The sequence below is a fragment of the Carassius carassius genome, chromosome 26 (assembly GCF_963082965.1).
Source record: "Carassius carassius chromosome 26, fCarCar2.1, whole genome shotgun sequence".
Lineage (NCBI taxonomy): Eukaryota > Metazoa > Chordata > Actinopteri > Cypriniformes > Cyprinidae > Carassius > Carassius carassius.
The window spans coordinates 10,887,675-10,907,922 of NC_081780.1; the positions used below are offsets into that span (position 1 = coordinate 10,887,675).

At 33.9% G+C, this 20,248-nt stretch overlaps 4 protein-coding genes across 7 annotated transcripts; all 4 read left to right on the forward strand.

Moving 5' to 3' along the window:
• The first annotated feature begins 244 nt into the window (after positions 1 to 244).
• On the forward strand, positions 245 to 9,872 carry LOC132105771 (T-complex protein 11-like protein 2). Of its 2 annotated transcripts, none has more exons than XM_059511158.1 (10): positions 245 to 402; positions 3,941 to 4,124; positions 4,532 to 4,664; positions 5,038 to 5,158; positions 5,247 to 5,470; positions 6,339 to 6,475; positions 7,021 to 7,208; positions 7,306 to 7,487; positions 7,637 to 7,809; positions 8,410 to 9,872. In XM_059511158.1, exons 2-10 carry the CDS (start codon positions 3,953 to 3,955, stop codon positions 8,679 to 8,681), a joined length of 1,602 nt encoding a protein of 533 aa, XP_059367141.1. In that variant the 5' UTR covers positions 245 to 402; positions 3,941 to 3,952; the 3' UTR covers positions 8,682 to 9,872. The 2 variants fall into 2 exon arrangements, with proteins under 2 accessions (XP_059367141.1, XP_059367142.1); XM_059511159.1 differs by having other exon boundaries at positions 259 to 402; positions 3,944 to 4,124.
• A 1,607-nt stretch (positions 9,873 to 11,479) lies between these two features.
• stmp1 (short transmembrane mitochondrial protein 1) lies at positions 11,480 to 12,614 on the forward strand. Its single transcript, XM_059511916.1, has 3 exons — positions 11,480 to 11,640; positions 11,869 to 11,922; positions 12,088 to 12,614. The coding sequence occupies exons 1-3, from the start codon at positions 11,626 to 11,628 to the stop codon at positions 12,157 to 12,159; spliced, it is 141 nt and encodes a 46-aa protein (XP_059367899.1). The 5' UTR covers positions 11,480 to 11,625; the 3' UTR covers positions 12,160 to 12,614.
• Positions 12,615 to 13,357: 743 nt separating this feature from the next.
• golt1ba (golgi transport 1Ba) lies at positions 13,358 to 16,978 on the forward strand. Of its 2 annotated transcripts, XM_059511162.1 has the most exons (6): positions 13,358 to 13,488; positions 13,845 to 13,936; positions 14,449 to 14,627; positions 14,996 to 15,077; positions 16,181 to 16,205; positions 16,373 to 16,978. In XM_059511162.1, the coding sequence occupies exons 1-6, from the start codon at positions 13,464 to 13,466 to the stop codon at positions 16,390 to 16,392; spliced, it is 423 nt and encodes a 140-aa protein (XP_059367145.1). In that variant the 5' UTR covers positions 13,358 to 13,463; the 3' UTR covers positions 16,393 to 16,978. The 2 variants fall into 2 exon arrangements, with proteins under 2 accessions (XP_059367145.1, XP_059367146.1); XM_059511163.1 differs by lacking the exon at positions 16,181 to 16,205 and having other exon boundaries at positions 13,359 to 13,488; positions 16,373 to 16,974.
• A 660-nt stretch (positions 16,979 to 17,638) lies between these two features.
• Positions 17,639 to 19,996, forward strand: spx (spexin hormone). Of its 2 annotated transcripts, XM_059511166.1 has the most exons (5): positions 17,642 to 18,350; positions 18,598 to 18,678; positions 19,034 to 19,091; positions 19,201 to 19,263; positions 19,427 to 19,996. In XM_059511166.1, exons 1-5 carry the CDS (start codon positions 18,345 to 18,347, stop codon positions 19,525 to 19,527), a joined length of 309 nt encoding a protein of 102 aa, XP_059367149.1. In that variant the 5' UTR covers positions 17,642 to 18,344; the 3' UTR covers positions 19,528 to 19,996. The 2 variants fall into 2 exon arrangements, with proteins under 2 accessions (XP_059367148.1, XP_059367149.1); XM_059511165.1 differs by having other exon boundaries at positions 17,639 to 18,678.
• The last annotated feature ends 252 nt before the right edge of the window (positions 19,997 to 20,248 follow it).

Below are 20,248 nucleotides of genomic sequence, written 5' to 3' on the forward strand. Positions count from 1 at the left end.
AAGAAGCTCATGGAAGCTGGACTGTGCCATTATGTTCCTAGGGGTTGTGCGCCAGCCATATACGTGCGATATTGTCGATATTTTTATTGTTTTATTTTAAAACAACCGTTTCGTGCTTGTTTTGTGATTTAATTCTCTTTCCCACAGGAATATATTTATTTTTCTCTTAATAGCTTTAATTCTTATACCAAAGACAAATTATAGAAACCCCTATAGGTGCAGAGTAATAGATTTTCCCAGTTTCACAATAACACTACAAGCCAAGTGATATTTTAAAGAGCCCTTTAAAGCCCTACAATTGTACTAAGGAAGGAGTATCAATACATTTCACCTGCAAATCGAGGAAAGACTCGCTTGTCCACTGTTTTTTGCCAAGTCCTCACAATCGAGGACTTGACTCAGGTAATTGTTACGTAATTGTATTCGTTTAGAGTTTATATATATTTGCACATTTAAGGAGCTGGACAATGGTGATGTTTACATCACTGACTCACTGATTGCAATGCATTTATAATAAAACTGTTGAAAATTCAATCGAACACGTACGTCTTTGCGTTGGCTTTATTACATGTAACGTACAGTTTTTATACTGTCTATGGTACAGACGCGCGCTCGCTGACTTGTTTAATTAAATTGATATTTAACGTTACTGATAATTACTGATATTTTGTTTAAGTTTCTTCTTCTTATTATTATTATTAGACTACATTTCTGAACGCTAACGCTACTCCTAGAGCTTTCAAACTAGAACCACCAAACTCAGTCCAGCGGTTTAGACTGATCTGACTCGGGTTGCTATTTTTTTTACAGACCGATCGCACTCACGTTTTCTTAAAACTGAAGATTAAAAATCATAAAAATCCCATAGACTTACATTGACGGAATGCTCAAATGAGACAAGACTATTCAAACTACAACTGTCAAAATTTTAAATCTTAACACTGAAGCCCCAATAGGCTCAATCAAACTTCCCTTCTATGTATCTATTTCTAACCCATTGAAACTCATTTAAGCTTCCACTCTATCTAATATTTTTAATCTATTTATCTATCCATCTAGCTGGTTGGCTGCTTCCAGGCTTTTTTTTAAAGTGGTTTTGGCACCTTTTTAGCTGGTTAGGCTGGTAAAGCTTGGAGACCTGCTGAATGACCAACCAAGTTTAAAGCAGCTACTTTCACCTTAAACCAGCTAAGACTAGACAACTAGCCTAGGCTGGTTTTAAGCTGGTTTTTGACTGGTTCAGCCGGTTTTAGCTGGCTTTAACTGGTCTCTTTTTTATTGAATCAGCTGGTTTTACTTAGTTTTTAGTTGGATTTTTCATTTGCAATGTTAAATCACATTAAAAACATACAAGCAGCATGATAATCATGCTAGAAACATGCTAATAACATGCTAACCATGTTTTTAAAAATGTTAGTCATGCCAGAAACATAATTCCAGCAATGTGCTAGTAACATGCTAATCACATGAACAACATGCTAATCATGCTAGAAACATGTTAATAACTTGCTAATCATGCTAGTAACATGCTAATAACATGCTAATTATGCTAACAACATGCTAATCATGTTATAAACATGCTATTAATGTGCTAATCCTGCAATAAACATGCTGATAACATGATAACAACATGTTAATCATGCTATAAACATACTAGTAACATGTTAATCCTGCAACAAACATGCTAATAACATGCTAATTATACTAACAACATGCTAATCATGCTATAAACATGCTAGTAACGTGCTAATCCTGCAACAAACATGTTAATAACATGTTAACCATGTTTTAAAAATATAAGCCATGCTAGAAACATCTAATGCATCTAAAACATCTAATAACAAGTTAATCATGCAAGCAGTGTGCTAGTAACATGCTAATCATGCTAGAAATATGCTAGTAACATGCTAATCCTGCAACAAACATGCTAATAACTTGTTAACCTTGTTAGCAACATACTAGAAACATGCTAATAACGAGCTAATCATGCTAGCAATGTGCTAGTAACATGCTAATCATGTTACCAACATGTTAATCATGTTAACAACATGCTTATTGTGCTAGAAACATGTTAATAATTTCTTAATCTTGGTAGCAACGTGCTAGAAACATGCTAGTCATGCTAAAGACATGTTAGCAACATGCTAGTCACGCTAGAAACACCCTAGCAACCACCCCATCTGTTTTTCTGATGGACTGTACTGCCTTGAAAACATTCAAACTGCAAGCTAGGTTTTTTCAAGCCAATTCAAAGTTTGTCTACAAACTTCTCAATCTATTTAATATTGATTTCACATACAGACCATAAAGCGACTGTTTACTGATTCTATGTTGCTAAGCTTTAAATGGGTTGGGGTTTGCATGATCTGGAAAGTCCAGTTCGGCTGCTCTTCTGCTTTGACAATTTGGTTGTGTTTTGTCCTTGTTTGTGAGCTGAAGATAAGTCACGTGTTCGGAGCACTGTGTGTTTGTGTGTGTGTGTGTGTGTGTGTGTATGTGTGTTCCAGCACCTCCTTTATGGGCCCAGAGCAGAACGAGCTGTAAACTGTGCCAGTGTTGCTCTCCTCATCGGCCTCTCCTAATTTAAACCTTACTGAGGATGTGCATTTGCATGGCTTTCTGTTACCTCAACTACTGAACTACTGAACCGGTCTAATAGGAGAAGAGGTCGCAGTGCTTTTCCCCCATGCTCAAAATAGATACTCTCTTTTGGGAGTAACAAGAATGGAAGAGCTAGAACATGTTACGTCACCATATGTCAAATGATCTCAAAGGGACAGAAAAAAAATTATTCACCCAAAAATGATCATTTATTATGATTAATTTATACTGAAACATGTTTTTCATGTTTTCATGTTTTTTTCATTATAATATTTATTAACACTGCGGATAACCTTTCAATTTTAAAGGGTCTGTTTCCATTTTAGTTTAAGTTTTAGTAGTGTTCATATGTGCTTTTGCCTTTTCTATTATTTTTTTAAACATTTTTAATTATATAAAGTAAATTAATTTACTTTACTGTGTATTAACTTTAGTTTTAGTTGTAAGATATCAACATATTCTGTTTTTTTTTCTTCTTCTTCTTTTCAAGAGTTTTTCATCTGATATTTATATCTTATATAGCCTCATGTTGTTCCAAACCAGAATGACTTATCTTTTTTTCAGTGGAACACAAAAGGAGACTTTAAATCATTTTTTTTCCATACAATCACAGTAAATAGTGTCTGAGATTGTGTTCCACAGAAGTATGAAACTCATACAGGTTTGGAACGACATGAGGAAATGATGGTAGAACTAACATTTTCGGTTTAACTATTCCTTTAACTCTCAGAATTAGCAGAGAATCAGTGCAACTTCTATTGTAACAGATTAATCCACATTAATCTATATAAGCAACAGATAAACCTATAATTACAAGATTACTAATTAAGAATAATAGATAGGATTAATTTCTTAGTATGTGAATGTATTTTTATTAATTAATGAAGGTCACTGTTGACTTTTTGTTACTGAGGCAGACTCAACTTCCTTAAAAGACAAGCAGTTACTCTGTTACATTAGGAAACAGGTGTGTAGTGAAGCCAATAAAAGCAAAGGGGTGTAATGAGATAGGTTTGCTTTTAAACATCACACAGCTATCCGGCGTTATCTGTCACCCAAGAGACAGCAGCGGTCAATGTCTGAATCACATTTAAAATACAATGTCTCTTTGTGGGCCACATGAATACCACTGAGACCTTTTGTCGCCCATTTATTTTCCCTCGCCTTTGCAAGTCACTTTTCTCTGTTATTTCAACAAAGCTTTATATCCACTGACTTTATCCTATTGTCATAGAAGTCATTGCACCATTTCCACAAAAAAACAGTTTGTCTCAAAAGAAAAAAAAGACTTGATTTTAGCCATGAAATCTTTCTCAGTACCTTTTTACATAATTTACAGCAGCCCCTCACGATGCCCCTGAACGATGAACGTCCCACCTCTACCTCTACGGTGGCCAGCGAGGACAAGAACAGTGACACCGAGTCATCGGAAAGGTGCGACAGTTTGACCTCGTCTAGCGATGTGGACTGTTCTCGCCAGAGCTTCACCAGCGATTCGTCCAGCAAACACAACTCTCCTTCTTGTATGTGTCCTACTACCATTCAAATGGCAAAGAAGTATTTGTGTATATTTATTTTCAGTAGATTCATTACAGGAATAGTTTAGCATTTATGTAATAATAATGATAATGTACTATCTAAACTAGTGCTATTTTAGTAGTATTTATCTGTAGTATTTACTAACAGTTCAGATTAGCTCTTATTTTTATATTTGTATTTTAGTTTTAGTAAATTTGTGTGCTTTTGTCTTTTGTTTTAATTTTACTGATTATTTAGCTTTAATTAATTTTTATTTCAGTTTTAGCAATTTAGTACTTATTTTAATGCAGTGTGTCTATTTTTTTGTTTTTCTAATATTTACATTTTAGTTTGGTTTAGGTTTTTTAGTTAACAAAAATACTTTTAACCTCTATTGCCACTGTGTCTTCAGGCAGCCCACCAAAAACCCTAACGCTTGATGAGGTCATGACCTCAGCTCGGGACCTTTCTAATCTGAGCCTGGCTCATGAGATCATTGTGAACCGGAACTTCCACCTAGAGCCTCCGGATCTACCCCAAAATAGGTACTAAACTGTTTTTATATTATTACCTTTTGCCATCTCCAGATCTGGGCCCAACTTGATGTTCAGTTGCTTGGTAACTGTTCATAATTATAGACATGGGTCAAGAACAGGTTAAGGGTGATGATGATGAAAACATACACAGAATTATACAATATGTTGTTTAGCCAATAGTCATAAGCATATTGATGTATAGTCAATATTTTTATGCATTTTGCATTCTATTTGGCATATATATATATATATATATATATATATATATATATATATATATATATATATATATATATATATATATATATATATACACTCACACACACACACACACACATTCAATAAAGAACAATTGAATCCAAACCTTTTTTTTCCCTTAAAGCCTGGAAAAGAGAGTTAAAGATATGGTGCACAAGGCCTTCTGGGACTGTCTTGAAACGGAGCTGAATGATGACCCTCCTGAGTATGATTACGCCATCAAACTTCTGGAAGAGATCAGAGATGTAAGTTACACATTTACTTTGATACAGTGATGAAAAGCAGTCTGATGGCAAATGACGACTTAATCATTTTTGTCCCATCACCAAAAAGACCCTGCTGTCCTTCCTGAACCCCGGGGCCAATCGCTTGCGTACTCAGATCATGGAGGTTCTGGACATGGACCTGATCCGCCAGCAGGCTGATAACAATGCGGTTGATATCCAGGGCCTTATGTCTTATATCATCAATACTATGGGCAAGTTCTGTGCACCGGTCCGAGACGATGAGATCAAGAACCTTAAGGAGAACTCGGGCGACTTAGTGACACTCTTCAAGTATGTTATAAAGGTGTCTTCTTGTATAGCTTTGTAGAACTAGGTCAGTTTCACTTCAGAGCTCACTGGCTGGTGTAATAATTCACAAAAATAGTGCATCCCATTCTCATTGAAATTTGTGCATGAAATCTGTGTACAGGTAAATACAATTTCCTTTATACTAAAATTTGTTCTTAATTTATGAAGAAGAAAAAATGTAATAGCAACTGAAACCACACATATGCAAAAATCGAATATTTTGAGTGGCATTATAGTATCATTGAGATACTATTATATTGTGTATTAATTTGAATGAGTATTTATTTATTTATAGATTTATTTTATTGCTTTATTGTTTTTATTTCAATAAAAAAAAAATTATTTTATTTTAATGATTTTGTTGAATGTTTTTATCACTTTTAGAAGTTTTGGATTTTATCTATATATAGTTAAAGTGTGTGTGTGTGTATATATATATATGATAGATAAAAATTGATAGCTTGAATGCACTGTAAGTCGCTTTGGATAAAAGCATCTGCTAAATGCATACATTTAATTTAATTTAAATTTCATTTAATATATATATGTGTATATATATTACACACACATAATTTTTATTTAAGTATTAGTTTTGTTATCTTAGTAGCAAAAGTACATTATTTTTATATATTTATGATTCAATTAAATATATTAGAAGATATAGATTTTTTGTACTTAACCATGTGTTGTGAATGAATAATTAATCACGTTTTAATAGTAACTAAGTAACTAAGGGGGATATGGGGTACAATAGTGTAATAGTGTTGTCTTCACTAACAGCCATCTTCTATGTAAACATTCACCTGAGGCGAAGTAACTGAGTTGTAAATGATCATCTGTGTCATAACAGGGAAATCTTCCGGGTGCTGGACCTGATGAAAATGGACATGGTGAATTTTACCATCCAGAGCCTCAGGCCAGAGCTTCAGAGGCAGTCGGTAGAGTATGAGAGAGCCAAATTCCAGAGCATTCTGGAAAGAACTCCCAGTAAGTCAAATAACATCATTTAAAATAAAAAAAAGGAACAGCCATTTTCACAACAAAAACTAACATTTTGTCAGTATTGATTAACCTTTTGTCATTCCAGAACCATTTGGCCTTCTTTTTCCTGTGAAACACAAAAGATGCTTTGAAGATGTTTTGACTATTTTTGTCTGTACAGTGAAAGTCAATGGGGTCCACAATAAAACTGGACACCATTGACTTTTGTTGTATGGTCAAAAATATAAAAAAAAACACTGAGAATTAAAAAAAAATATCTCTATAGAATAACTTAAGGTTTAGATCAACGTGTAAAAACTATTGAAATTATTCAAACTATTATTAGTTTAACAATGATTATAATTATTATTATTAATATGTTTAACTATAATTAACGACTATTATATTATTATTATTATTATATATAGTTATAGTATAAAATATTTAAATTAACTATTTAAACTATCCCATTTAAAGGGATAGTTCATCCAAAAGTAGCTGGACTCCTTTGCACACCTGGGCAACCTTTAACATCATTTTAATTTACCTAGGTGCTTTGGACCATACAACTGAGTGGATCAAATCTTCAATAGAGCAGGCCACTCGAGTCATGCCACCAGCAGACAAGAGCAGCCATTCTGGGCAGAGCGCCAAACCCTTACCAGGCCCCACGCTGGTGCTAAATACAGCCTACATCAGACTGCTGACCTGGGACGAGTGCAAGGGCCCATTGCCTGAGGTTGGAGAACAAACACAGTTATTATCAATCATACTGAGCACTGATTACAAATTCAAAATGCATATTTAAAGACTGCTTTATGATCTAACACTTGCAGACCGTGATGACGGATGAAGTGAGGTTGCAGGAGATGCAGCGGTCTCTTCAGCTCTATCAAGCGGTGGCGTCTGTTCTGCTGATAGTCTGCAGCTCAATAGGAGGGGCCGTGTCAGGCCTGCCAGATCTTGTCGAGAGACTTAAGAAGATGACAGCAGTGCTGCTGGAGGGCATGCATAACACGTATGTCTGATCCCTGTCCTTCCCCTAAACTCTGCTTAGGCAAACACAAGCACACGTCAAACACACACGTCTACATAAAGACTATTATGAATGTCTCAATTTAAAAGATCTTACCTGTTGGCTTTTTTCCTCCCCCGTTTGGCTTACAGAGACTTTAATCTCACTGAAACTCTTGGAAACGTCGGTGCTCAGATCTGCTGTGAAGTCAACAAGTCTCTGGCTGAAAGAAACTTCCCAGCTCTGCCGGCTGAAATGCAGGAAACGTTAAAGGGCCAGATCTGTGACATCACCCAGGAAAACAACCCAATACGCACACTTGTTGGTAAGGGAATAATGTAAAGGAAAATTCGAGTTCCAATCAACACTTGTGACATAGCAAAAAAATTATTTTCTTATACTTTGTCTTATTTACCAGTAAAAATATCTAAACATACTAACATAATTAAAATCAAGAAACATTTACGCGAGAAGCAAAGTAGATAATAGTTTATAATACAGTATAGAAAATATATATTATAATGATCCTTTGGCTTAAAACAAGGTAATTTGCCAGTGGAGTAAGAAAAATAAACTTGCATCAGAATTAAATGTTTTTTTTTTTCATCCATAAAACAAGAAAAATATCTTCCAATATAGTAAGAACAATAAACTCATTTTTTTGAGGAAGTTTATTTTACTTAGCCCATTTATTTTTTTTTTCTTCTTGTTTTATGCAACTCAAGTCGCTACATTTTTAAGTAACTTGATTTAAGAATCTTTAGAAATGTAATTTGTAAAGAAAAGAAGACCAAATACTAAGTAAAAAAATCTAAGTACATTTTTGTGATAACTAACATTATGGCAACAAATGCCGTCAGAGTTGAACTCGTAATATTGCCTTAAAGCCTGCATCGTGTTTTAATGTGCCTTTTCTGTCCCTCAGAGGGAAGGGTACAGCAGTACTTTAGGGTGCTCCTCGCCTCTACCAACTCTCACAGGACGCCCCCTCCTGTACCGCCAGGCTTGGGTCTGATTCAGCCGGAGCTCATGGGGCTTGGGGTCAGTTTTGTCAACCTCGTCAACTTCAACAAAAAGGTTTACGGTCCTTTCTACGTGAGCATCCTGAAGACTCTACTTTTCATCGACATGCAAGCACCAACTCAGCAGAATGGGATCATACAGGGGCCACCCAGCAGCCCACTGGAGTCCAAATAAATCAGGATGCATCGTTAACTTGATTCGTTATCATCACCAGACATTTCACTCATGTGTTTCCAGTTGAATTATATGATGCTTCATTTAAGGGAATCACTTGCAGTAGGAAGAAGACTGAAGAACAACAATGTGCTATGGTGATTAAAATGGGAAATTACGGATTTGGGGGTGGGGGGGGGGTGCTGTTTATTATGTTACAAAGAGACTAAGTTCCTTGCCAAGTTATATTTTTAGCATCGCCCTAACTGTGGTTTTCACTTGACAGTGTTACTGCAACAGAAAAGCAGTCATTATGTACAGTATATTGACCATGTTTAGGTGCAAGACAGAAACTTTTCTATATTTACAGATTGTTTAAAACGAAGCTAAAATAGGCTAATATATTTACACAGATCATTTACAGACTATTGAGAATATACTGATTATAAAATGAAATATTTCCATTTAAAGGTACCCATGTTGTTTCCCATGCCTATTTTCTAGACCATAAGAAATGTTTATTGGAGCATATTGAAATCCATCATCGACAAAGTGAAATTATACTTCGTGTTTGCTACACATTATTTGGAAAGTATTGTATTACAAATATTAACTATGTTTATACTTGGGGAAAAAAATGGTCTAAATTTCTTATTCTACATAATTTGAAATGGAAGAAACTTGAAATTATATAAAGAGTCAGAGATATACAGAGATATCTAAAGAACTCTGGGAAAATACAATTTAATGATATTGTTAAATTAATTTTTAACGTGGTCCTGATAGTGTTAATTTATACAGTGAAGACTGCATGATCATTTGTTGTCCTTTTTTATCATTTAGACATCAACATTTGGGTTAGTTTTGTATGCTGTTTGTATCATTGTGCTTTAGTTACAGGCATGTTTGTTTTATTACCATTATATTTGAAATGTAAGGTGATTCTCTTATATAATGTTTGTGCTCTTGTGTTCAGTTATGTTAATTGTTTTAACTATTACCTAACCGTATAGATCAAGACGCTTGTTTGGCTGGTGACACACATAAACACACATGATTTTTGCCATTGTGATAAGCGAATGAATGACATCTTTGTGTGGAAAGCCATTGTTTTAACATGACAGACCTTTGGTTGAACAATTTTGCAATATATGTATTGTTTGTTTTCAATATAATATATGTAGTGTGACAAGCACTAAAAAAAAAATAAAAGAATGTGTGGAAACTAGTTCATAATTCTTCTAAACTTGTGTCTGCATTCACCTGACAGCGTTTAAATATTCTTTTGTTACATAAAATTTATATATATATATATATATATGTGGTGGGCATAGATTAATTTTTTTAATCTAAATTAATCTCACTGTGATCTTGAAATTAATCTAGATTACTCTAGATTGAAATGGCTCATTCGAATTCTGCCGAAGGCATACAGAATATGTGTGTTACCCAAATAACATTGACAAACAGTAAGTCTTTGAGAAGGGGTTTATCAAGCTAGGTGGTGCATTAGAAAAGGGGCTCATCTCCTGTTTCCAAAATGCATCACAAAGTGCTTGAAAAAGCTGTAAACTAATTCCACATTGCACAAGGTGCAAACAACCTTACGCCTGTTTCACACCAATGTTTAAGTTTTTTTCAAGTTTGTAGGTGTCAAGGTACAGAAACCAAATAATTAAATGTAAAATAGCACTGCTTCATAGTCTTCAATGTAAAAATGAAATATACAATCAAACCTACATTTATTCAGACACCTTCAACATTTCTCACATTATTACAGTTTTGCTATATATATCAAAAATTATATCTGGTGTCTGAATAATTTTTGGTTTGACTGTTAAAACTACAAAGTAATTCAGTCAAGAGCAGTGAGTGATTTTCTTTCATTTTCTTGGATTAACATTACAGCAGCCAGTAGCTAAATTAGGCGCGGTCACTTTAAGAGACGATGAACGCATCCAATATAATACACATCCCATTTTTTTCTCAACTGTTACTTGTACTGTACTTTCACATAAGAAATAACTGACAGTTTTTTCGAGCATGATTTCCAAGGTGGATATTTTGAAATATTTTGTATGTATTTGTCGGCACAAGAGAAAAAAAAAGCAAATTCGATGTTCAAGTGTTTTGTGACGCCTTTCTCTGAGTGAGCCCTGAACACCAGAACACCGTGGAACTGAATTGGGCTCTTTCACATCTTTTTGTTTGTTCAAACTGCGATTTGTATTTGTTCGTTCAGGTGCAGGATGGACTTCGAGGAGAACTTCGCAGAAGAGAGCTCGATTCAGTGTCACTGTCCGTGATATGCGGCTCTCTCTCTCGTGCGCACCGAACACAGTGCGCAAGTAACCAGCTACTCTGTTCAGCTTTTCCGCGTCTTGTGTTTGGATGCTTTAATGTTTAAATCGACAAGCGGTAAGGCTTAAAAACATGTGAAAAAGATAAGCTTTCGTGACGATGCGCAGCAGTGGCCCGTCAACTGTCCTGAGCATCTTTTTAGGCTGGCCTCAGCCAGTCGGTTATATAAAATGTCAAGGTGAAAGTCATCATAGACCAAGCTCTCAACCCAATTTTGAGAATAGATTAACGGCGATATTTTTTTTTATAGCCCGATAAGAGTCTCGCGTTAACGCAGCACGTCAACGCCGATAACGTTAACGGCCCACCACAAATATATATATATAATTCTTTATTTTAATTTAAATTAAATTAACATTTTAATGGAAGTGGGGTAAATTATATTTTAGTTAAATCACAATTTAGCGCAATGAAACATTTTATGTGCTCTTTAAGTCATAATTAAGACTCTTATTTTGCAAGAATACTACTTCCGGTGTTGATGTCACGCTGACGACAAATGAAGCTAGTTGAAGGCTAACCGTGTCAAACGATAAACCTTACTACATTTCAGGACCAGTGTCATCGTTATTTAGTTTCTTTTCACCATTTCAAAGCTTTAATCATGATGCAATTCATAGTAAGTACTTACATCTGTTCGTAAGATTGTAAACGTGTGTTTATTCGCTTGCTTATTCACATTGCAATACCTAATATCAAAGTAAGTACATTAACTAACGTTAACTAATCAAAGGCTTTCATTTGAGCTAAATTTAAACGTTTACAGCCGGTTCGTTTATACTTTAGGAGAATGTATCTCTCTGTGATATGATTTTTGCTGATCTTTGAGCATCTTTTGTTCTTCCAGCTTGGCTTCACTCTGGGGAACGTGGTTGGCATGTATCTGGCACAGAATTACGAGGTTATAAAAACAACATTTATTCACATATTTACTATGTGTCTGTCTAAAATCTCACAATAAACGAATTCTAATAAGACTAAATGGCATTAGTCTTAAAATAGAGAACAGCTCCATTGTTTAGTGATCATTGTCTGATATGATTGATTTGTTTCTAACTTTTTCAAGGTACCCAATATTTCAAAGAAAATCGAGGCCTTTAAGAAGGACGTCGAGGCCAAGAAAAAACCCCCAGAATAATGGACACAAGCACGTGTGGAAATATGGCAAATTGTTATTAAACTTAGAGTGATATTTACGAAAAAGAATATAATCTAGTATGTGTTAAAGTATAAACAAAAGCGCCCTCAAGGTGCAGTATATTCCTAGTGTCAAATAGTGCCTCAAAATCAACATTGCTTTGAAACTTAATGTGTTCTGCATTTTGCATTGTATTCTCTCTCTCTCTCTCTCTTCTAAATCATGGTAATTGATTCATTAATTTATTTTAAAAACCTTTTTTTTGTCAGAAACAGCTTGCAGTGTGACCCAGTTGTTGGATTCTCTGTATTTATTGAGAAAAAATATTTGCAGTGCAGATAGAAGCTGCACGTAATAATCAGATATTCAAAACAATTACTGCAATGTTTTATAAAGCCTTCTTAATATTGTGTAATAAAGTTCTGAGATTATACTAATAAAATGCTTGCTTTAAATTGTTGGCTGCCTATATTGTTATTCTATGTTATTTTCTGGTGATGTTTATTAATGAAATGTCACGCTTAGAAGTGTCAAATAACGTTGTACACATTAAGTTTTTGTTCATTAAATTTAGGTAGAAGTACAACACTCAAATTAAAAGTACTCTTTTCATGCTATGAAAATTCTTTGCTGGATAATAATTTGTCTAAAATATACCAGAGATTCGAGGGGTTGGCTTATGCTTAAAATAATGTGACACCAACTGATACATTGTTCATGGAAAATGCCAAAAACGTCAACTTACCATTCTTATATGAAAGTATACATCAGACAAAAAAGATTAAAGAACGGTACAAATGACACCAATTACAAAAAGACCCGTGAAATGTTGTAGCTCTGTAGAAACCTCTCCAGGTAGACCAGCGTGAACGAAGTGCTGTTGTAAACATTGACCGGAAGATGGCGCGGTGAACACGGAAGTAAACAACTTTCTCAGTATTCCAAATAGTGTTCCAAATATAGCATCTACGTTTCTGTGTACATTTATCAAGGTTATTATGGTTAAAATTGTGTGTGTACACTACGACATATTACAGCAAATGTTTTTTTTTTTTTAATATAGTCTCATATTTACTACAATCCCTTTTACCATGTCGTCACTAGGCACGCAAAAACACATTAAATGTCTTAAAATGATTTAGATTTTTTTTTGCGTACTAATTATTCATAATATAAATTGTTAAAAAAAAAAAAAACATTAAAACGAGATGCATTAGGTTGGTAAAGGTTTCCCGGAAGTCGAAGTGAGTGTTTCCGGTACGCGTGGCCGCTCCTGTGACAGCTGCTGAGCGAGACAAGCCAAGATGATTTCCCTCACCGACTCCCAGAGTAAGATTAACACAACCTGTCTGACTGACAGCTCTTCCTCAGACAATGTCTAGCGTTAGTGCTTTCATCTGTAAAGCCCGTTGTCTTTATTATATCGCCTGAGTATTTATGTGTGTGTGTGGATTCATGCAGCTGTGTACAGATGTCACTCCACCAGTATCTCTGGTATTAAGTCTAATGTAAAAGTCGTGAGCGGTGAATTACATGACAAGAAACAGACAAAATAAATGTTCTGGCTTGAAAACCTTTTTTAATGTGGATGGTGAACTGCACCACACTGATTGCATGAAGACAGAACAGTCCTATAAACATAGCGTTATGCATATGATCATCATAATCTTTACGTCTCTCGACAGAAATTGGAATGGGGCTAACAGGATTTGGTGTATTTTTTCTGTTTTTTGGGATGATCCTGTTTTTCGATAAGGCTCTCCTGGCCATAGGAAATGTGAGTGTTCCCATGCTGTCTTTTGATTTATTTTAATAACATTTTTTGGTTATGCCTTAAATATTTATAACTATATGATAATTTTAATTATACTAATCAGAAACGAATATAAACAGTTTATATATTATTCATTTCTTATCAGAGTAATTACAGTATATAAAAACAAGTCTGTGTGTGTTATATATATATATATATATATATATATATATATATATATATATATATATATTAATGCACGTTTGTGCTAGTTTCTGAGCAGTTTCGTTAGTATAACTTTGTTGTGAATAGTATTGTTTTGCTACTTATTTCTACGTTTTCCGTCATATTCTTCATTATGCTGCTGTAGATTTTCCTGGTATTAAGTGTTCTCTCATAATAGCTAATATAGAACACTTTTATACCATAATTTGTTATCACTATATATTATGAGTGCATATAGACACACATAAGCACACATCCCTCGACCCAAAAGCAATTCCTATCGCTTACCTCTTGGTCTTCATTTGTCTCAGATTCTTTTTGTTGTCGGCCTGGCGTTTGTAATCGGGTTGGAGAGGACGTTCAAGTTCTTCTTTCAGAAGCACAAAATGAAAGCCACCAGCTTCTTCCTAGGAGGCGTCTTTGTAGTGCTGATCGGGTGGCCCATCCTTGGAGTGATTCTAGAGTTTTATGGCTTCTTTCTATTATTCAGGTAGTTTGTTTTTAAAGAAGTAGGAAGCTCTTAACTAGGCAAACTATGTAGCTACATAACTAGTAGTATAATACAGATTGTCTGAAGCTGGATATAGATATTATCTACACTGATACAGATAAACCAAACATTTTACAAGTGAAAAAGAAAAAAGTTAAAAGTAAACGAACACTTATTTTACACAGTAATAAGTAAAATGATTATATCACTTACAAAATAAAATGTACACTATTCTTAAAGTCTGTTGGTAGATTTAAAAAAAAAAAAAAAAAAAAAGACAACATTTCGGATCAATAATCTCAAAATGATCCCAGTAATTCCTAATATCAGTCTATATCTGCACTCTAATGCCTTCTATTCACGTGTAGGGGATTCTTTCCAGTGGTCGCAGGCTTCATCAGGAGAATTCCTGTGCTGGGATACTTGCTGAATCTTCCCTTTATTAGTGGGGTAAGTTTGATATAGAGGAGAGTGTGAGGTGATCTTTTTATCCCTGTCTTGTTTTTATTTCCATATATGGATCCTCTCAGATTGCAGTGAATTTAACACGTTCTAACCAGACATTATGCAATAAATGACAAATAACAAACATGAAAAGTGTAAATGAGCTACCAAACCATTATCCAAGCATATTCTAATTGAATGTGTTAATCAGTGTGAACAGATAAACTGCTTCTCAGTAGAAACGCATGACGTCACGTCTGGTTAGGACACAGTCCTATTGTGAATTCACTTCAAAAGCTTTTGCTTGCTTTAGCAGCTGTGAGACTAACATGCTTTTGCACTAAAATGTAACACAAGTCAAAAGGGACATCTTTGAAAACTAGTTATGTTTTTGTACACGTATATTCAAATATTCCAATATTAAGGGCTTTGTGATGAAGGGATATTTTTCCTTAGTTAAAAAAAAAAAATTGGTACAAGAGAATTATATTCTTAAAAGAACACAACTGAATATCTTAAATTACATGTATTACTGTTTGAAAGGTTTTTGTTTTGTTTTTTTAAGAAATATTCTTTGTTTTTTTTCAGTAAGAATGCATTAATGAAAAGTGACAGTAAAGACATTTCTAATATTACAATATCCTGAAATCATGTCAAAGGTAATATTGTTTTGTGAAAAATATTTAACAGCACTGTCGTAAGCATTGGTAACAATAAGAAGTAGTAAAGTTTCTTTAGCAGCAAATCAGCATATTAAAAATGATTTCTGAAGGATCATGTGACACAGGAAATCTCACAGAAATAACTTCTCTTTTATAATGCATTTAAAAAAGAAAATGCCTATTTTAAATTGTAATAACCTTTCAAGGTATAACTGTTTTACTGTATTTTTGGTCAAATAAATGCTGCCTTGGTGAGCATATGAGACTAATTTCAAAATCATTAAAAAAACCTTACTTTTTGAATGGTATCAACTACATAAACCAGATTGAGGATACCACTCAAATAGTGGCTAACACACATTTAGATAAACACTAGGCTTTTTTTGGGCACCTGTCTTGCGAGTGTCTTTCAACATATGTTTGTTGTTCTTTTAATGCCTTCCTAAGGCTGAGCGGACAGTCAGTCATCTTGGTCAGTCACTGCTAATTCTGTTCTGCATGGGAGCATGAATCATGCTGTCCTTTGTCCGGTATTTTAACTGATAAACATGTCATGAATAGGAATGTAAATTATTGTATTGTATGATTTTTCTTTTTTAAAGTGTCCTAACCCTTCCATACCTCTTTTTGTTTCTACAGTATGTGGACAAAATGAGTGAAAGCAACAGCATGGTTTAACAGACTCTTTGTTTTGTTTACCACTTATTTATGATGGATCTTCTAAAGCTTTACCTTCAAACAGCCATGAGAAGTATAGAGGTCATATTACCGAAGCTTTATATTCAGAAGTGTTTCCATTGTAAGGACGTCTGAGTGATATTTGCGTCAGTGAAATAGTGCGGGAAACAAGCCACTCCTTCGTCGGCTGGTCAAAGCAAAGCTGCGTCACAGCATCACTGCATCCCTGAACCACTGTGCCCTCATTTATAAACACAAACTTTATCAAGAAGTTCCTGGAGATCCTCCCATGAGGAAGGTTTGTTTAACTTCTGGACGTCTATTTTCTGTTACAATAATGGCCTTGTTACATGGTGGTGTCTATAATTGTATTTTAAAGAGCGAGGAGAGCTGGATGATTTTGTTTCTATCACACCTTCTGAAACTGTATGATATTTACACTTTATTTTAAAATTAAACTATTACTAATCAGACTGGCATATGAGGATGTTGTTATTATTAGTATTATAAAATAAAACTTTTTTTTCCTCTCTGTCTTCAAAAACGGTGGGATTTCAGAATGGTTCGGCTGCCATAAACTTTTGTAAATAAAAACGGAAAAACTTGAAATGAGGTCAGTGTCTATATTCTTATTCTTATTGCTTTATTATGTAGGTATTGAGACACCTTTTGGGGTTCCTCAAAAGGGGCTTTAAAATGTTTTGTTAATAATAATAATAATAATAATATGGTTGTAATATTAATATACTAAAATAATTTGATGTATGAATAAATAATAAATTAAAAACAACTGTTATTTATGATAATAAATAAATCGTATTTATAATTGCGATTAATCGCATCCAAAATAAGTTTTTTGTTTTCATAATATATGTGTGATTACGGTGTATTTTTTATTATGTATATATAAATACAAACACATGCATGTATACATTTAAGAAAATCTTTTATATATTAAATATATATATAACATAAGATATAAATGTATATACTTGTACATTTTTTCAAAATATATACTGTATGTGTGTATTTAAATATAATATAAATAAACAGTAATCGCATGTAATGTAAACAAAACCCTTTATTTTGGATGGATGTGCGATTGACAGCATGAAAAATAATTATTAATTTTATATAAAATACATATTTATATATAAATGATTATGATTTTTATTTTTTACTTTTTGGTTCTTGTTGATACAATTATTTGTCATATTTATTTTTCTTTATTAATATTAATATATTTTTTCTCTTGTGACCTAAAGAATGACAAACGTTGCCTCAAGTATATTGAGGAATGAGACAAACTTGTTTTCTTCGGTCTAGTTTTGTACTTGTTTTGTAATCTATTTCCAAGACCATACACATTTAAGGTGTATGCTTCTTATCCATTATTACTCCCTTCTAGAAGAGACATAAATTGCCAGTAATTTGACGGCAGAGCCCAGCAGATATTTATATATGTTGTGTCAGCAGGGAAACCCCATCAGCCGCTAACTGTTCATTCATAAAAAACGATTAGCTGGTGTATTTGAGACGCTTCATTGCTGAAGGTGTAAACATATCAATACTTTCCGCCCTCTTCTTTTCATTAGTTAGCTATTAAAAGTGCACACGAATGGAAATTTCTCTTCAGCAGCTCTAAAAAGCATCCTAGCTTACAGATGTAAGCGTAGCCAGCCCTGCAAACGCGTCTTCAAACGTCATAGCAGCAAAGTAGCCTTATTAGTTTTAAAGGAAGGGGGTAACTAATCGCTCTGAAAGGTTCGTGGTCCGGCCCTGTTGTGAATCAATGGGACTTGACCTATAGCTGAAGACTAATTCATTCAAAATTCCCCCACCCTGATGATTATAAATATCAAGGACAGACTTCACACTCTTCACTTTTGATCTCGCCTCTGAGACTCAGCAGCAGAAGACAACGTCTGACACTATGAAAGTAAGTCCACATTCATGCTTGTGTTTGTCTCGTGCACTTTTAGCAATTCACTTGTAACTAGACAGAATAAAAAAAATTTAAATGAAGAAGCTACCAGGAATTTTTATGAATTTAGGAATGTTGTATTAATACTTTTGTGCATAATGTAATGAGCATTGTAGAGAAAATTTACAGTGTTACAAAAGGCCAACTGCAATGTTCTTGCACATGGGAAGTTATATATTTTAACACATCTTCACCCTTTCAGGATTTAAGGACTCTTGCGGCTTACGCACTTGCGCTGTTACTTCTGGCAACATTTGTGTCCCATTCCTGGAGTGCGCCCATGGTATGATCTAATATTATTTATTTAAACATTTATTATTTTAATTTAAACTATTCAGTTATTATTGAATAATGTAATTATTGTTTTATTTAATAAATATTTAGTTTTTATGTATATTATATATTAAACATTAAAATATTAAATTATGTTAAATTATTGTTTAAAAAATATTCTACATGAAAATAATTATTTAAATGTTTTACTATTTTAATTGTAAAACTAATTATTTGCAATTTTATTATATATAGATTTTTAATTATATTTTAATTATGCTCTAAATAAAACTAAGTAATCCCTCTCTCTCTCTCTCTCTCTCTCTCTCTATATATACATATATATATATATATATATATTAAAGGGCAGTTTTCAGCGTCGGAATTGGACGCCCCAAGCCATGTTATATCTGAAGGGCACACGTATGTTCCTGCTATTTTTCAACCATATTTGTGTCTAAAACTGCATATATATTTACTTTTGTTCCGTGCGATTTTGAACGAGTTAGTTTTTCATTGTTTATTATAATAGAGGGACGCCGCTTTGTGTCAGAAGACCGAAATGAAGGGGACTTGTATGACACAATACGCTTGGGTATGAATTTATTAAAAACCTCACAGTTTGTGACTTTTGTTGTCTTAACCATTAGTTATGCTTGCTGAGACTTTACAGTGTTAATATTGCATGCAAGTGTAACACTGCTTGTAAGCTTGTAAATAAATATTACTATTAATATGTGAACTGTCCTACTCCACAGAGTCACAAAGCCAAAACACAGAAAACCTGAGCATCTCTAAAGCGGCTGCATTTCTCTTAAATGTTCTCCAGCAAGCCAGAGACGAGGGTGAGCCTTACTGAAACCGGCTCAAAGACCGCCAACAACTCACTCTTTCATCTGAATGCTTCCTGTTTTGTGAGCCATGTGGGAATTTAATGTTTTCAAGTTCATCCTCCGCTACAGCGCTGCCTGTGTTTGACATCTCTGAAGGTTCACCACTCACTGTTCAACACTATTACAGTCAGATTTGAGTAATGTAGAGTTCTGTGTTTCTCCAGATTGTTTGGACTGATCTGTGAAATAACCACTGATAGTAAGGTTTTTTATTATTATTTCTTTCAGGGGAAATATTAGGTTGCTTTTTCAAGACATATCATCTTGGAAAAGAGACTATTTATGATGATCGAAATTATGTGTAATTTAAAATTAACTGTACAGTTTTGTTTTGTCCTTTTCATTTTCTCATGTTAAATCAACATGTGAATTGACTGGTCTGTAAAATACATATTTACGAATGTGTGAAAATTTTCTCAATTAATTAAACTGAATTTGCACTGGTAACCACTACCGTGAGTAAGACTTTTTAATAAAATATGGATGGGATATATTTTTGCACCTTATGTGATTGAACTCCGCTAATCATTGATATGTATATAAAAGTCTTTTTTTCTTTTTTCTACATTTGCACAAATTATTATACCTCATGTGACACTAATATGCCAAATTTAGTTTAAAACACCAAAAACATGTGTTTAGTACCAAATTTCTTTTCAAAATTCCGAGACCAATGATGAAAATGCT

What these genes read in the sequence shown, in the direction of transcription:
- spx (XM_059511165.1), top strand. Translation starts at nt 18,499, where the DNA reads ATGAGCATTGTAGAGAAAATTTACAGTGTTACAAAAGGCCAACTGCAA. An exon ending in GTTATATCTGAAGGGCACAC is followed by an intron (nt 19,092 to 19,200) that starts GTATGTTCCTGC and finishes TTATTATAATAG; the next exon opens with AGGGACGCCGCTTTGTGTCA. An exon ending in GTATGACACAATACGCTTGG is followed by an intron (nt 19,264 to 19,426) that starts GTATGAATTTAT and finishes CCTACTCCACAG; the next exon opens with AGTCACAAAGCCAAAACACA.
- golt1ba (XM_059511162.1), top strand. Translation starts at nt 13,464, where the DNA reads ATGATTTCCCTCACCGACTCCCAGA. An exon ending in TTCCCTCACCGACTCCCAGA is followed by an intron (nt 13,489 to 13,844) that starts GTAAGATTAACA and finishes GTCTCTCGACAG; the next exon opens with AAATTGGAATGGGGCTAACA. An exon ending in GGCTTCTTTCTATTATTCAG is followed by an intron (nt 14,628 to 14,995) that starts GTAGTTTGTTTT and finishes ATTCACGTGTAG; the next exon opens with GGGATTCTTTCCAGTGGTCG.
- LOC132105771 (XM_059511158.1), top strand. Translation starts at nt 3,953, where the DNA reads ATGCCCCTGAACGATGAACGTCCCACCTCTACCTCTACGGTGGCCAGC. An exon ending in CAAACACAACTCTCCTTCTT is followed by an intron (nt 4,125 to 4,531) that starts GTATGTGTCCTA and finishes CTGTGTCTTCAG; the next exon opens with GCAGCCCACCAAAAACCCTA. An exon ending in CCCAATACGCACACTTGTTG is followed by an intron (nt 7,810 to 8,409) that starts GTAAGGGAATAA and finishes TCTGTCCCTCAG; the next exon opens with AGGGAAGGGTACAGCAGTAC.
- stmp1 (XM_059511916.1), top strand. An exon ending in ATCTGGCACAGAATTACGAG is followed by an intron (nt 11,923 to 12,087) that starts GTTATAAAAACA and finishes AACTTTTTCAAG; the next exon opens with GTACCCAATATTTCAAAGAA.